The following is an 18253-nucleotide window of genomic DNA, read 5'->3' on the forward strand; positions in this document are numbered from 1 at the left end:
AAAATGTTACTCATATTTCAGTACAGGTAAGGCAACTCAGTATTTTGAAAATTCTTTTAAAGGTAATTGTCTCCTTTAGCTACTGTAGCTTACTCATATTTATCAGACTTATGTGAGAACATATCCTCGTCCACAATGGAATCTTCATGTACAACAATATCTGCTAAATTTGTTGAAGCTTTCGGGTTTAATTGTTGGAGACGCTTCCATAAGTCATTGTATAATCTTAATAACTTAGGGTACTCTCCTTCAAATGCTTGTTTTATAAATGTTGATCCTGAAATATAATAATAAATAAAGAGTTATATATGTATAGTACAGTGCTAAATTCTGTTTAAAATATTGTACTTCAAATATTTAAAGTTGGTTTATAAAAGTTTTTCATTTTATTACTTTTTTTAGTCAGTCTTTTTGTGTCGGTATTTATAAGTACTGGGCCTAGTCCACTTGTATTTTTGTCCATCTGATGAGTTAAGCCTTTTTCAACTGATTTTTATAGTTTGTTCTTATGTTGTACTGTTGTACCACTGTCCCAGGTTAGGGGAGGGTTGGGATCCCGCTAACATGTTTAACCCCGCTAACATGTTTAACCCCGCCACATTATTTATGTATGTGCCTGTCCCAAGTCAGGAGCCTGTATTAATTCAGTGGTTGTCGTTTGTTTATGTGTTACATATTTGTTTTTCATTTATTTTTTTACATAAATAAGGCCGTTAGTTTTCTCGTTTGAATAGTTTTACATTGTCTTATCGGGGCCTTTTATAGCTGACTATGCGGTATGGGCTTTGCTCATTGTTGAATGCTGTACAGTGACCTATAGTTGTTAATGTCTGTGTCATTTTGGTCTTTTGTGGATAGTTGTCTCATTGGCAATCATACCACATCTTCTTTTTTATATTACATGCATCTAATCATGTTACCCTAGCCTGATCAAGCCTTGAAATTGCCATATTTAGCAATTAAGTTCATTGTTTAAGGTGATGAGTGAGTCTAAGACTCAACAATTTCAAATTCAACAAAAGGAGTTAACCAAAGAGCAGATTGCTCTGAAGGATACGATTGCCATTGTTTTCATTGATACATGTATTAGTATTATTTTCAAAAATAATTCAACTGCATGTGTAAAATACTTGTAAAATGTAATTTACATAATCTGAATAGTTATTCAACTTTAAAAATAGCCAATACTCGATACAAGTGTATGAACAAAGTACTTATTGTCTTTTATTTTTGTACTATTAATTCCAAGTTGACTTTCCACAGCAGTCACTGAGAGTGAGAGAAGGTATTTCACTTTGTACCTTATCACCTATTTTCCTACTTGAATTCTAGGTGGAACCCCTATTCCTAGCTCTTTAAATATTTAATTTCCTTTGGGTCAGTGGGCATGACTCCTTTCCATACACATTCCTCTGTTTAAATTGCGTTCGGTTTTAATTTAATACGATATTTTTTCTCGACGTATCGTCGTTTGACGAAAGTTACTTACGGAAGGGAGACAACTCGAAGCGATAATATGGAAGACTCCATTTTAGCTGAAGGGGTGTTCTAGTTACACCTTAATGTTATGGATTACATTTATTTTAATTTAAATGATGCATATGATGCAACAACAATTACCCTCAATAGCAGACAGACACAGAAAGGATCTTGTGAGTTTCAAATTAATCAATGGAGTGGGGAATCCAGAGCAACCATTCAATCTGATACCCCTTCAAGTCAAGAAAACTATATGCAAGCGCATAATTATATAAACAGACCCTAGCTGACTTGTGATTTGAAGCAAGGACGTATATTAAATGTTAATTAAACGACCTCCATTTCTTTATGAAAGTACAATATCAAATATCAGTTTTATAACGGTGACATATATGAAAACTCCACTTCAGTTCTTATATGACAGAAATAGATTTATCGATCGGAATTCAGAGAACTCTTGCATGTTATCAAAACTGGGGAATTCCCGCTGACATGATTCTAAATTTATACAAGAGTGCACACGCTGAAATGTCTCGCCTTCTATACTAATCATTATTTTATGTTGATAGTCCTAAGTATAAAGCTAAGCTTTATTACAACTGTCACATAAACTTAACATTAACCAAGATAACTAAACAAAGACAAATGAACCTTGAAAATGAGATCAAGGTCATATGAACCATGCCAAGCAGACATGTACATGTCCTATGTTAAACTAAACCCCCCCCCCCCCCGCTGGCGGCCATCTTGGATGATGGATCGGCTACAAAGTAACAACATTTGGTCAGCATCTCATAAGAAACATTAATGATATGTTTGATTTCATTCCATTCAGTGGTTCTCCAAAAGAAGAAATTTGAATGTATTTCCCATAGGGTCCTATGTTAAACTAAGTCCCCCCCCACTGGCGGCCATCTTGGATGTTTGATGGATGACAAAGTAACAACAATTGGTCAGCAACTCATTAGGAACATTCATGCTATGTTTTGTTTCACTCCATTCAATGGTTTACTAAAAGAAGTCATTTGTATGTACTTCCCATAGGGTCCAATGTAAAACTAAGTCCCCTGCTGGCGGCCATCTTGGATGATGGATCGACTACAAAGTAACAACACTTGGTCAGCACCTCATAATGAACATTCATGCCATGTTTGGTTTCATTCGATTCAGTGGTTCTCTAAAAGAAATCATTTGTATGCATTTCCCAAAGGGTCCTATGTTAATCTAAGTCCCCAGCTGACGGCCATCTTGGATCATGGATCGGCTACAAAGTAACAACACTTGGTCAGCACCTCATAATGAACATTCATGCCCTGTTTGGTTTCATTCCGTTCAACAGTTAAGAAGTCATTTGTATGTATTTCCCATAAGGTCCTATTTTAAACTAAGTCCCCTACTGGCGGCCATCTTGGATCATGGATCAGCTACAAAGTAACAACACTTGGTCAGCACCTCATAATGAACATTCATGCCCTGTTTGGTTTCATTCCATTCAGTGGTTCTCTAAAAGAAGTCATTTGTATGAATTTCCCATAGGGTCCTATTATAAACTAAGTCCCCCGCTGGCAGCCATCTTGGGTCATGGATCGGCTACAAAGTAACAACACTTGGTCAGCAACCATAAGGAACATTCATGCCATGTTTGGTTTCAATCAATTCAGTGGTTCTCTAAAAGAAGCCATTTGTATGTATTTCCCAGAGGGTCCAATATTAAACTAAGTCCCCCCCCCCCCCCCCCCCCCTGGCGGCCATCTTGGATAATGGATCAACTACTAAGTAACAACACTTGGTCAGCGCCTCATAAGGAACATTCATACCATGTTTGGTTTCATTCCATTCAACAGTTCTCTAAAAGAAGTCATTTGTATGCATTTCCCATAGGGTCCTTTGTTAAACTAAGTCCCCCCTGGCTGCCATCTTGGATAATGGATCAACTACAAAGTAACAACACTTGGTCAGCGCCTCATAAGGAACATTCATGCCATGTTTGGTTTCATTCCATTCAACAGTTCTCTAAAAGAAGTCATTTGTATGCATTTCCCATAGGGTCCTTTGTTAAACTAAGTCCCCTGCTGGCGGCCATCTTGGATAATGCATCAACTACAAAGTAACAACACTTGGTCAGCGCCTCATAAGGAACATTCATGCCATGTTTGGTTTCATTCCATTCAACAGTTCTCTAAAAGAAGTCATTTGTATGCATTTCCCATAGGGTCCTTTGTTAAACTAAGTCCCCCGCTGGCGGCCATCTTGGATGATGGATCGGCTACAAAGTAACAACACTTAGTCAGCACCTCATAAGGAACATTCATGCCATGTTTTGTTTTATTCCATTCAGTGGTTCTCTAGAAGAAGTTCAAAATGTAAAATGTTAATGACGACTACGACGACGGACGACTACGACAGACGAAGATGATGGACGCCAAGTGATGAGAAGAGCTCACTTGGCCCTTAGGGCCAGGTGAGCTAAAAAGGACATTTTGAGGAAATTACAATTTTAGTTCATTACAATTACATCAATATATACCTTATAACTTTTTCATTTTCTGTGTCCTCAAATGAATTTTTTTACCAAATTTTGTATCCCCTAACCCTTTTCTTAACAAGTTTCATACTACCTTCAGTTGCTTCATGAAATTCTGTTGTGAGCATCTTTGTTATATTTTCCCAGAAATTCTGCATTATGTTAACATTACCATCTTTATGCTGAAAAAATGAGCATGAACACTTTTAATGCTTAAATACTTTTATAAGATATTGCTGATTGATAGAAAGAATTTAAAAATACAACTATGATAAGCAAAATGTCACTAGAAATGTAAATATGTGTAAAGAATAACACCAAGCATAAAGAATTTGACAATCACAGTTAGAAACTCTTACAACATTTGTGACAAAACAACGATTCTTGTCAGTGGTTAAAAACTGTCATTTCAAACAACAGGAATATATTAAACCAATGTTTTAATAATCAATTTTGATTTAAGTTATTTCAACATCTGTGACAAGAAAATTACTCCTGTTATTAAAAACAACAGGAATATTAAACCATTTTTGTATAATATATAATCTTCCTTACTTTAGCTAGCTCCTCAATAAAGCCTACATGTGTAACAGGATCTCTCTTCTTTACAAGTACCTTCTGCAGATGCTGGACCTATGGTATTATAAATTAAGCTATAATTCATTATTTTTCTTATTAGTAAAGGAACATTTACTGTCAAATTCATGTTAACCAATTTCATTCAAATTCTCTTGATTTATAACATACTTAAACATGTATCCGAATTACAAAAAAACACTAAAATAAACACTTACTGATGCATGGACTCCATAATATGTATCAGCATTTTGTGTGGTTTTTTTTTTTGTCTAGACACCACCTTGTTGACCATCGAGGTGACTCCCAAAGACTGCCAATGGTCATCTTATTTCACTATATTTTTTTTATCTTGTAGCTTATGCCCCTTTAAGTATTTTACAGTTCACTGTGGAAAACACTATCTGCTTGAAAGTCTTTTCCCAAAACTATTAGAAACTAGCAATTAGGTTTTGTATCATGATTCAAAGAAGATGTATCACAATACAAAATATCTAGTAAAAAAATGTTTAGATTCAATAGTGTTTTATCCATTATAACAAACCTGAGCACATGAAGCATATATGTTATCCATTAATTTTTCCATGTTTGTCCACAGTGTAGCTCTGAATGCAGCAGTATTCCCAGTCATAGGCATCGTAGCTCGTCCTGGACCTAAAACATTCAAAATGACCATGATAATATCTTATTTTACACAACTTTATGGTTTTTGATTGCCCCTTTGGTGTATTCTCTGTTCCTTAAATTTCAGAATCAAGATCTAGAAATAGCAAAATGAAACCTTGTGAACAGTTTATGCCTTAGTCGTAATCTTGTAATTTAATCCCCTAAATAATATATCCAACACTACCAATCTCAACAAGCAGTTGAAAAAACAGTAGTGACTACCTTATCCTTACTGGAAAAGGAGGTCCCCAGTTAAACAGATAATGTTACAATTGAAATATCACCTCTGTAATACTGTAAACTTACTTATTTTCACAGTTACTTGATTTGGAGTTTTGCCCTTTCTAGCATACCTAGCGGTAAATAAGGGAAGATACAAGTTTACAGATTCACAACAATTATTATTCCTCTTAATTTTACAACACGCGAAAGTCATGAAAAATAAATTGATAATGGAAATTGGTTGGTTTACGATTTGTCTTAAATATCTTTGTTTAAAGACTGTGGGAAAAAGTTCTATGAACCATGAAATAATTAAATTATTGAGAGGCTTTTATCACAACAGTTGTTTTGATTAATTCTCTGGGAAGGGTTCACGTCAGATCTCTCTGGTAGCCATTGTAACACTAGAAAACTTCTTTGCCTTTTCTAACTTTCCCTCAAGATATTATGCTACATGAATAATGTCATGGCTACCACAATATGTTCAACCTACCTTTATTTGAAGATTGTTGAGTCAAAGTTCTAACATCCAGACAAGATCTTATATTTGTGTGAAGGTTGTCTTGGCAACCAGTAACAACTCTATCTACAATGGTATGTAAACAACCAAGATTGTGGAAAACTTGTAGGGATGTGGCTACTTGAGTAGGATTCTGAAAATAAACAAATTAATAATAATATTGTACTGAAGCAATAACAGGTACGGTACATTTACTCCCAAACTTCCGACTTATAAGCGAGTACCTACGGTATAAAAGATAAAACAACAAAAAAAAAAAAAGGTAAAACATAACACTACAGTGTATGTCACCTGTGTTTTCTGATGAACCAACACATTGTGGGACCAGAAAAAATGTCGAACTAAGCAGGATGTCAAAATACTCAGGTTTTTTCTGCAAAGATAGGCGTATTTTGGAACCATAAAAATGTGTCAGTAAAAGCAAGATATTGGAATACTAAGGTATCGGATTATGTGTCAAAATAGTTAAAGCAGTCAGACATCATTCTATCATGCTTGTTAAGTCTAAACTTAAGAACGCCTGTGGATTGAATCATTACAACCAATTACTTATGTAAAATATTATAAGTTCATGTAGCAAAAACATGAAGTTATAATATATACTAATATGAAATAGCTAAGGGCTATTCCATTCAAATGTATGTGGTAGGGTAGAAAAAGAAGTTTTATTATTGAATGTGGGTCATGTGTCTTTTTCAGTATGCATCTATTACCATTATGCAAATTGGTTCTTGGTTGTAGGGATATTTTGAAAGTCCCTTCCTACCCTCTCACATAATTTTTAATGGAATAGCCCTAATGACATTTTGCATTTTACCCTGTCTTGAAACTGTCAAATATAGTAACATTAACAGAAATGAAAGTAGAGGTAAAGAAATAGATAGACTGTAACCACACATTCTTACTTGTGTTTCCATACTCTGTTCCAACATTTTCTGAGCCTGAGTTTCTACATCTTGACGAGCTTGTTTTATAAACCTTCTGTCCTGTTCAATAACTTCAATACCACTCAGATCTACTCCTTCACAAACGTAATCTGAAAATAATGTACTATCATATTTATAAAGGTCTAGAGATCAAGAGTTACACTGAAAGCACATCTAGCATTTAGATTATGTTCAACTTATATTTTTTACCAAACTGTTTACCATATCTTGAAAAGAAATGAAAATTTTAATTTTAATTTTCTTGGTGACACTTCTTTTCTTAAAAAATAACTGTTTCCTTTTCTCCTTTTAATCAATATATTTCAGTCTGACTTCATTTGATGTCAAACAGTCTATCATGTGTAAATTCTATCTCAAATATGATTAGCTTGCCAATTACCCTTATACTGCCCAATCACAAACTAACATGTAAACCATGCAAAAGTTTCAACACAACTGCATACTAAATGTCTTTGACTTACTATTAGAGGTTTTAATTTCCCTTATCAAATCAAAAACTTTAACAACTTTACACACAGCGGCCAACACTGAAATAACATGCATAAGTCTGGCTAAGATGAGATAAAGTCTTCACATTTTTTGGTCAATGTTTTCTTTTAAGTTGAATATGAAAAGACAGCATGCGCTTTCCTGAAGTGAAGAGGAAACTAATACACCTAGTATAGACAACTTAACATATATATCTTGGTGAGTAATTTATGAAAAATATGTGATAACTTATTTTAAAATTACAAGGAAACTTCAAATGATTGTTATAGAATTTTAACACATATTTTTTTAAAGAACAAGAATTAAGTCATAGCCCAAGCTACAATTGTAATATTATTACTTGTATATATATGATACATTACAATGAATTTGTTCATCTCATTCAAATTTATATTTCAAGCTGATTCAGTAACAATACCATTTAATGATAAACTATGAGATGACTTTGCCATGATGAATTGCAAATAGAAGGCATTATACAATATACAGAGACACAAATAAGGCAGTACAAGGTACCAAAAACAGATGTTTTACAAAAAGCACACGTGCACACGAATAGTGTTACCTCCATGACTTAACAATGGTTTTATTGTTTTAATAAAGAACTCCAGCAAGCTTTGTCACATGTAACATGCTGATAAAGAGTCAACTTAAAGAAAATTAAATCTGTTCAATTATTTTGCTGCAAACTTTTTTCTTTTATAAAAGATTTGCATGAAATTGGTTATACTTACTAAAGGGGAATGTTCCTGGAATATATGTAAACAACTGATACTTGAAACACTCATGCACCAAAATATTTCAAGCAACAAAAACAAAAATAGCACATATAATATATTTCCTACTAATGTTAATTGTTAATATGGGTTTTCAACATAAAACATCCAAACATGCTGACTTGCATCAAATAAACTTTGAAATGAAAACATTTCCCTCAAGCTAAATCTAAGTATCCTCTTTCTCAAATTGTCTATCAAGCAAATAATATACATGCTTGGTATCCCGTATCTCTAGTTATTTACTAAATAATAAACATGCAAAATAACATATCAATATAATGTATATGTGAAAATTATCAAATCTTATTTTAATACAAACCTAATTCATTTAAACTTTGAGCTGCCTTGGTTATCTCCCTTGCACCACCTTGTAGTTGACTATGGAGTCTTTTGCTAAGATAAATTATCCTGATTACTCTTCGTAGCAAATCACATGCTTCCTGAAATAAAAAAAGATCTAATAAATTAGAATGAATTATAATTCGTAAGCTATGAAGATAGTGAAAAAACCCAACAAAATAAGATAGCTGTGAATGCACTGTGTCTAAACCACACCGGCAAAATTTGTTCGGACTCGATGGTATCTAACATCCTGCACAATGACGGAACATTAATAGACAGAAGAAAGCTAAGTTTCTCCTTATTTTCTTATTTTTTTTTTATGATATCGAAGAATATATATATACATATACAACTATTTTCTATTGTGATATGCAATATTTTCTACAACCGTTCTATATTAACGGAGAAATAAGTAAAAATGCACATAAAAATGACGAATGGAGTGAACATTGCCTCGAAATTGTTTAATTTCTCGTTAAATTGTTCACATTGTACGGAAAGAAAGGTACGAGAAGATAGATACTGACACGGAGATTGCAAAACTTGTTTCTGTGAACATCTCAATACTTGTATTTCTGAGTATGGAACGAAAGAAATGGGTCATGTCAAAATGGAACTGGCCGGTTTCGTCAATGTTTACCACCCGGTTTGGTCATAGATTTCACAATGCATAACCCGGTTTGGTCAAATAAAAAAAAATCATAATCGCATTGCATTATAATTGATAATTTAACTTCAGTGTTAAAAAGGAGTTTTGTGACCGGGTCGTTGGAAAACAAGTTCTTTCACAGGACAACGGCTTATTATTTATAATTTTTTTATATGATTAGTCTCAGTCAGATTCAAATAAATAATTAGCAAACACTAGAATTCCTACTCTTATAGAACACAAAATAATTTTAATTTTACTTTGCATTCAAAAATTTTTAACAGCAAAATACATATAAATGAAGGTTATAACGCAAATTGAGGTTAAAGCTCTCAAATATGCGTTTTCTATATGAATTATGGAAAATATGTTTAAACTTGAAATTAGAGTTAAACTTTACGGTCTTAAAAAATCGAAACACACAATTGATATGTGATTTTCTCGTACAATAGGATGGACACCTTTATAAGTAATCTAATCATTCTATGTATGTAATCTTTTCTATGATCGTTAAAAGTAAATCTTCTTAAGGATAAACGTTGATGATAAGACAAATGTATATATATGCATGCATAATCTACATGGAAAAATGAATGTTTATAGGAAGAAAAGGATTACAACTACCATGCATCAAAGGTGGGGGGGAAGGGGGGGGGGTGCAATCTATACGTCTTCTAGATTCGCCACTTATATTATAAAGTGTATATCGAATTAAAATATTGTAAGAAATAAGAAAACAGGGACAACCGCGAAATCGGATTATGTGAGTCTGATTATGTTTATTATAAACATTCTCATTGATATTTTTAAACAAGTGACACTAAGTGATTCGAATTCATAGCGTTTTGAACTACATGTATTTGTATAAAGCTGCATATGTCAAAAGTTAGAAGGTTTGACTGTAATATATACAAGTATGGAACACAGATCTACCGATTTTTTGTCCTATTTGCCATATGTCCATTGCCCTTGCCCTTGACTTCATTTCTATATTATTTTTCCTTCTGCCACAGACCTTCACCATAAATTGAATTGCGACCATTTAAGCATTTGTGACATGTCAGTGCGTACACTTAAATATAAATAATATGTCTTATTTTTTTAGCTCACCTGGCCCGAAGGGCCAAGTGAGCTTATGCCATCACTTGGCGTCCGTCGTCGTCGTAAACTATTTCAAGAATCTTCTCCTCTGAAACTACTGGGCCAAATACTTCCAAACTTTAACTGAATGTTCCTTAGGGTATCTAGTTTATAAATTGTATCCGAAGTTTTGATCTATTAACAAACATGGTAGCCATTGCTAACCAGGTGCTCCGCAGGGCGCAGCTTTATACGACCGCAGAGGTCGAACCCTGAACAGTTGGGGCAAGTATGGACAAAACATTCAAGCGTGATACAGCTCTGAATTTGGATTGTGATCAAATTTTTGACATTACATGGGTTTTTTTTACACAAAACAAATGTCAAGATTTTACAAATCAATTAAAGATTTCTTCTTCAAACTTTTTAAATCTAAAATTAAATAGTTGACACAGCATAGGTTTCTGACACAGAATGAATGTGGTCTAATGAACTTAAAAGTTTTTTTTTGCCTTTGAGCAATTCACTATGCTGTTGAATATTAATCCTCTCAAAAAAATGTTTGAAGAAATTTTCTTTTTATTTATGAAATCTGAAATGAGAAAAATTTAAACCCCCTCCCCCTTTTTTTTCACATCCCTGTTTCCCTTTCTCCAAAACTGATATCAATTCAAATTTCTAATGGAGTTTGCAACAATAACTACTCTTTTAAATACATCATAAAATATTAAAATGTAAAATAAAGTGCTTGTTATCACTGAATGGTAAAGATTGGTTGGTAGTAAAAGTGAATATACATTGTTTATTGTATAAAACAATAAAAAAAACTTCATCAGCAACATTTTATATTGGCAAATTTCCAATGAAGTTATTTACATAAAGTTATTGGCAAATAAAAATAGAAAATGACATCATAGTCATGTCTGGCAAATGTCCAACATACATTATCTAAAAACATTTTAGATAAGATAAGGAAAAAAAGCTTCATCAGCAACATTTTATATTGGCAAATTTCCAATGAAGTTATTTACATAAAGTTATTGGCAAATAAAAATAGAAAATGACATCATAGTCATGTCTGGCAAATTTCCAACATATATTATCAACTACTATTCTATACAAAGAAAGATAACTCCAATTGAAAATTAATTGCTATTGCACAATATTGTGCAATTAGATATTTCTTGCTATTGTGCAATACTGTGCAATTGAAAATTTCTTGCTATTGCACAATACTTGATATGGAATCCTGATTTGGACCAACTTGAAAACTGGGCCCATAATCAAAAATCAAAGTACATATTTAGATAAAGCATATCAAATAAGCCCAAGAATTTAATTTTTGTTAAAATTAAACTTAGTTTAATTTTGGACCCTTTGGACCTTAATGTAGACCAATTTGAAAACTGGACCAAAAATTAAGAATCTACATACACAGTTAGATGTGGCATATCAAAGAACCCATTTATTCAATTTTTGATGAAATCAAACAAAGTTTAATTTTGGACCCCCATTTGGACCAACTTGAAAACTAGGCCAATAATTAAAAATCTAAGTACATTTTTAAATTCAGCATATCAAAGAACCCCAAGGATTCAATTTTTGTTAAAATCAAACTAAGTTTAACTTTGGACCCTTTGGACCTTAATGTAGACCAATTTGAAAACGGGACCAAAAATTAAGAATCTACATACATAGTTAGATTCGGCATATCAAAGAACCCAATTATTCAATTTTTGATGAAATCACACAAAGTTCAATTTTGGACCCTTTGGGCCCCTTATTCCTAAACTGTTAGGACCAAAACTCCCAAAATCAAACCCAACCTTCCTTTTATGGTCATAAACCTTGTATTTAAATTTCATAGATTTCTATTTACTTATACTAAAGTTATGGTGCAAAAACCAAAAATAATGCTTATTTGGGCCCCTTTTTGGCCCCTAATTCATAAACTGTTGTGACCTCAACTCCAAAAATCAATCCCAACCTTCCTTTTGTGGTCATAAACCTTGTGTTAAAATTTCATTGATTTCTATTTACTTATACTAAAGTTATTGTGCGAAAACCAAGAATAATGCTTATTTGGGCCCTTTTTTGGCCCCTCATTCCTAAACTGTTGGAACCAAAACTCCCAAAATCAATCCCAACCTTCCTTTTGTGGTCATAAACCTTGTGTCAAAATTTCATAGATTTCTATTCACTTAAACTAAAGTTATAGTGCGAAAACCAAGAAAATGCATATTTGGGCCCTTTTTGGCCCCTAATTCCTAAAATGTTGGGACCAAAACTCCCAAAATCAATCCCAACCTTCCTTTTGTGGTCATAAACCTTGTGTTAAAATTTCATTGATTTCTATTCACTTTTACTAAAGTTAGAGTGCGAAAACTAAAAGTATTCGGACGACGACGACGACGACGACGACGCCGCCGCCGCCGACGACGACGACGCAGACGACGACGCCAACGTGATAGCAATATACGACGAAAAATTTTTCAAATTTTGCGGTCGTATAAAAATAGAACATAGGGGTCAAATGCAGTTTTTGGCTTATATCTCAAAAACGAAAGCATTTAGAGCAAATCTGACATGGGGGTAAAAATGTTCATTAGGTCAAGATCTATCAGCCCTGAAATTTTCAGATGAATCAAACAACCCAATGTTGGGTTGCTGCCACTTAATTGGTAATTTTAAGGAAATTTTGCAGTTTTTGGTCATTATCTTGAATATTATTATAGATAAAGATAAACTGTAAACAGCAAAAATGATCAGCAAAGTAAGATCTACAAATAAGTTAATATGACCAAAATTGTCAATTGACCCCTTAAGGGGTTATAATCCTTTAATGACAATTTTTCACAATTTGTTCATCATATTTGCTAACTTTAAAAAATCTTCTCCTCTAAACCTACTCAACCAAATTCAACCAAACTGCAACTGAATGATCAGTAGGGTGTATAAAATAAAGTTTGTGTTTTATTTTCTATTTCGTCAAAAAACATGGCCGTCATGGCTAAAAATAGAACACAGGGTAAAATGCAGTTTTTCAAGAATCTTCTCCTCTGAAACTACTGGGCCAACTACTTCCAAACTATAACTGAATGTTCCTTAGGGTATCTAGTTTATAAATTGTATTCGAAGTTTTGATCTATCAACAAACATGGTCGCCATTGCTAAAAATAGAACATAGGGGTCAAATGCAGTTTTTGGCTTATATCTCAAAAGCTAAATCAGTAAGAGCAAAAGTGACAGGGAGTCAAAGTAATGAAAAGGTCAAGATCTATCTGCTATGTAATTTTCAGGCTAATTGAACAACCTATTGTTGGGTAAATGTCAGATATGGTTATTTTTTTAGGAAATTTTACAGGTTTTGAATTATTATCTTTAAAATTATAGTAGATAGAAAGAAAGTTTAAATGAGAAAAATTTTCAGCTAAGTAAGATCTACAAATAAGATAGAATGACCAAAATTGTAAATTGACCCCTTAAGGAGTTATTGGCCTTTAAAGACAATTTTACACAATTTGTTCATCATATTTGTTAACTTTCAAAAATCTTCTTCTCTGAAAGTACTGAACCAACTGCAGGTAAACTTATGCTAAATGATTCTAAGGGTATCTTGTATAAAGTTTGTGTTTTATAAAAAACATGGCCACCATGGCTAAAAATAGAACATAGGTTAAAATGCAGTTTTTGGCTTGTATTTCAAAAACTAAAGCATTTAGAGCAAATATGTTGAGGAGTTTAAGTGTTTATTAGGTCAAGATCTATCAGCCCTGAAATTTTCAGACAAATCGATACTCATTGTGAGGTTGTTGCCACTTAATTGGTAATTTTAAGCAAATTTTGCAGTTTTTGGTTATTATCTTGAATATTATTATAGATAGAGATAAACTGTAAACAACAAAAATGTTTATCAAAGTAAGATCCACAAATAAGTTTAATGACTAAAAATGCCAGTTGACGCCTTAAGGAGTTATTGCCCTTTAATGATAATTTTACACAATTTTTCATTGTTTGCTAACTTAAAAAAATCTTTTTCTCTTAAACTACTGAACCAATTTCACTTTAACTTAAAACTTAACAATCCTTAGGGTAACTTGTATTAATTTGTGTTTTTTATACCCCCCAAAAAACAAAGTTTTGGGGAAGTATATAGGAATCACCCTGTCCGTCCGTCTGTCTGTCCATATGTCTCGTAAACACAACTCCTCCTTAATGGATGGACCAATATTAATGAAACTTCACACAGTTGTAGTACACAACCTGAGGATGTGCATGAAGGAAAATATTTCTGGTCGGAATTAGTTTAAGGGAGATAATTGATTTTACTTAGTTAAATATAGCTATAAATGGCAACAAGTCTGTAAGCGCAACTACTCCTAAACAGATTAATCAATATTGATGAAACTTTACACAGTTTTTGTACACAACCTGTAGATGTGCATGAAGGAAGATATTTCTGGTAAGATTTTTTTCAAGGGAGATAAGCACAACTCCTAAATGACTGTACCAATATTAATTAAACTTTACACAGATCCAGTACATGACCAGAGAATGTGCATAAAGGAAGATATTCTTGGTCTGAAATATTTGAAGGGAGATAATTAACTTAATTTATATAGATTTAGTTATTTTTTTGGTTTCTACACACTGACTTAAAATATGCAAAGAGAGATAACTCTAATTATTATTAATTTTAAATGTTCTTTCATTTCCTTTTACTTCAAGAAAAATAGCCAATGTTGCTAGGGGTAAAATGCATTATTTTTGCCTGTGAAGAAAATATGACAGATACAAAGAATGTTTGAATGGCATATTTTAGCACACACTGAAAAGCAAAAATAATCATTGATGAATGATTTAAACAAAAAAATTGAAGGTGAGCGATTCAGGCTCTTGAGAGCCTCTTGTTTTATTGAAGAAATAAAAACGCCAGTGAAGTTGTTTGCTATGTCCGATCCGGTTCGTGAAATTTGAAATTTTCAGTTGTTATAATTAGGGTATCTAGTTTTAAAAAGTTTACTGTGACCCCGCTTGTCAACCAAGATGGCCTTCATGGCTGAGAAATAAACAAAGGGGGGCATGCAAGTGCATGATGTCAATTATTTAAAAACAGCCGTAGATATAGACAATTCGAGAGGGCCAGATGATTATCTTAAAAATCTTGAGCTCTACCATTTGTCCATTTACTATAAAATTCTCACATTAGTTCTTAAAGGAGTGATTGCATTGCCCTTAAATGACGAATTTGAAGTTCTTTTTATCAGTTTCTATCTATTATTTTCAAACATATATAAAAGTCATATAGCAAAAATGACTTAGGAAGTCAAGAAGATATACAAGTAAATCGACTTGGCCGATATCCTAATAAAACTTTTAATTAAGAGTTTTTTTTTTCATTTCATTGCGTTTTTACACGCCCGTCAAAATTTTGACAGGACGTATTATTGTATACATCATGAAACTTAACAATGAAACTTAACAAAGTTATTTCTTGAAATGTTCAAACGATCTGTAAACCTTTTAATGAAAATCAAACGAAATCTTTTTGAGTTACAGAACTTTGTAAGTAAAACAGGAGTGTGGTTTTTTTTTAACATGTCGCGCCATATGTCAAAACGATTTATCATTATTGCAACAAACTTTACACACTTCTTAGTAATATAAATCTTAACTTCTGCATACTTTTTGGTGATGTTTTAAATTTTGTTTATTAAGCGTTATTTAGTTTTTTTGTAAAAAAAGGGGGGGGTCACATATTGCGATGTATCTCAAAACCTATATAAAAAAATATCATAATGTTAATGTTAAAAAAATAATTAGATGTCAGTGTTTGCTATTGAGTATTTATATTCCAGGTAAAATTAGTTTGAAGATCAGTGAAATAACGGATACATCTTTCATTAGGAAAATGTGTAGTACTATAATTACTTATGTAAATAAATGTAAACACGCCAAGTTTACTTTATAATAAATATATATATTTAAATTCTATCGAAAGACAATGTTCAGATCCGTGTTAACGTTGCTTTTCATAAATTGTTGGTTTTAAAAAAATATAAAAAACCGGGTGATATATATAGACAAAACCGGGTGATTGTTAGTAAACAACAATGACGAAACCGGTGTATTTTTATTTGACATGACTCATTTTCTCGTTTCATACACAGAAATACAAGAACTGAGATGCTCATAATGACTAGTTTTGCAATCTCCGTGTTAATATCTATCTTCCCGTACCTTTCTTTCCATACAATGTGAACAATTTAACGAGAAATTAAACAATTTCAAGGCAAGGTTCACTCAATTCGTCATTTTGACATGCATTTTTACTTATTTCTTTGTTAATATAGAACGGTTGTAGAAAATATTGCATATCCCAATAGAAAATAGTTGTATATGTATATATATTCTTCGATATCATTAAAAAAATAAAAAAATAAGGAGAAACCTATCTTTCTTCTGTCTATTGATGTTCCGTCATTGTGCCGGATGTTAGATACCATCGAGTCCGATCAAATTTTGCCGCTGTGGTTTAGACACAGTGGAATGTTTTTAAATTTTAATCAAAGTGTTAAAGCGCTGGAAAAAGCATTTGCGGCATATCTTACAGGAGAAGAAAATTTCAAAATCTATACCATTTCTTTTAAATTGTTTCAATATGAAATACAGTGTGAAGATATCGTAATCGACTTATTGCAGATAGGCAAACATAGTAAGGTTTACCAATACAATACTTGATTAAATCAACAAACATATTTTGATATTACAATAAAGCAAGAGAGCACCTATTAGTTAATTTATAACAACAAAATCTAATTAGTAAAAAATATTAGCCATTAACGATCTTGAATGAACATGCAGAAAGAAAAATGTGTGCACTCTGTTTTGATGGCCAAAGTAAAAGCAAATGCTTTTAAAAATAAACAATTACAAGGTCTTCCAAAGAGAATATACCATAATATGTTTGGATATTATAAAAAAAAAAAAATAGAAATATTTACTGTTCAAAAAATTAAGAGAACAAATAAAGATATTCAAAACCAATTTTACCTGCAAATTTCTTAACTGCGTAGTTCTAGCAGATATTTTGTTGAATGGCTCAGTAACTTTAGTTCTTATTCTAAAACATATTCAAATAAAAGTAATTAATTAATATTAATATGCTATATAATAATTCTTTTCCTTCTTTAGACAGAACTAAAACAAATATTATGTTAATTTTTGACAAAAATGAATTTCAACCTGTTAATTGAACAATTCACAAAAAAATACAATCATTGTATATGAGAGAAATATAAAAAATTCAAATTCAATCAGTCTGCAAGATTTTGAACATGCAACAAAAAACAATGTGAAGTTAGAAACTTTTTTTCTTTTTTTGTGGCGGATTCATCAATTATTAAAGAAGATGTGTTATCCACCAATAAACATTTATGATTATAGGTGATGAGCTAAAACAAAAATGAAAAAAATTATTGTGTAGACAACAACTGGACACTTGTTTATTGATGAAGACTGAATATTGAACTCGTTTTTGTTAAGTTTTTGTGTTGTTAAGTAGTTGACTCATTAAAATATATATACCATGTATCTTTTATTTGAAAAGGAGTAGGTCTGGTAAGGGCCGATTTTGGCCTCAAATTTCAGGTTCATCTAACAAAAGTTTTTGGACACTTTTTAAACACGTAAGTGTCTATTTAAATTGATTAGATTAGTTTTAGTGAAAGATTTTAACTGATTTAGTCATTAAAAACGCTCTGATTCAAGCTTAAATATGAAAAATCTATCAAATATGCCAAAAAACGTCACTTTTCAGATGGTTTTTGTCCAAAATATAAGTGGCTGCATCCGTGTTCATCCTCAAAAGTTATCAAAAGTACCAGGATTATAATTTTATACGCCAGACGCGCGTTTCGTCTACATAAGACTCATCAGTGACGCTCAGATCAAAATAGTTCTAAAAGCCAAATAAATACA

The 18253-nt window shown here is 32.3% G+C and overlaps 1 protein-coding gene across 1 annotated transcript in view; it reads right to left on the reverse strand.

Annotated features, from left to right (window-relative positions):
• The window catches only part of LOC143066765 (conserved oligomeric Golgi complex subunit 5-like), a 34735-nt gene that overhangs the window by 10012 nt on the left and 6470 nt on the right, over positions 1 to 18253 (reverse strand). Inside the window, exons 5-12 of the mRNA XM_076239579.1 lie at positions 17327 to 17396; positions 8522 to 8642; positions 6893 to 7023; positions 5961 to 6120; positions 5124 to 5233; positions 4559 to 4636; positions 4098 to 4185; positions 94 to 277 (exon numbers count right to left, since the gene is read on the reverse strand). Of these exons, the coding sequence (XP_076095694.1) occupies positions 94 to 277; positions 4098 to 4185; positions 4559 to 4636; positions 5124 to 5233; positions 5961 to 6120; positions 6893 to 7023; positions 8522 to 8642; positions 17327 to 17396 (942 nt within the window). The remainder of the gene's footprint in view (positions 1 to 93; positions 278 to 4097; positions 4186 to 4558; positions 4637 to 5123; positions 5234 to 5960; positions 6121 to 6892; positions 7024 to 8521; positions 8643 to 17326; positions 17397 to 18253) is intronic.

This window comes from Mytilus galloprovincialis, chromosome 1, assembly GCF_965363235.1.
Source record: "Mytilus galloprovincialis chromosome 1, xbMytGall1.hap1.1, whole genome shotgun sequence".
Lineage (NCBI taxonomy): Eukaryota > Metazoa > Mollusca > Bivalvia > Mytilida > Mytilidae > Mytilus > Mytilus galloprovincialis.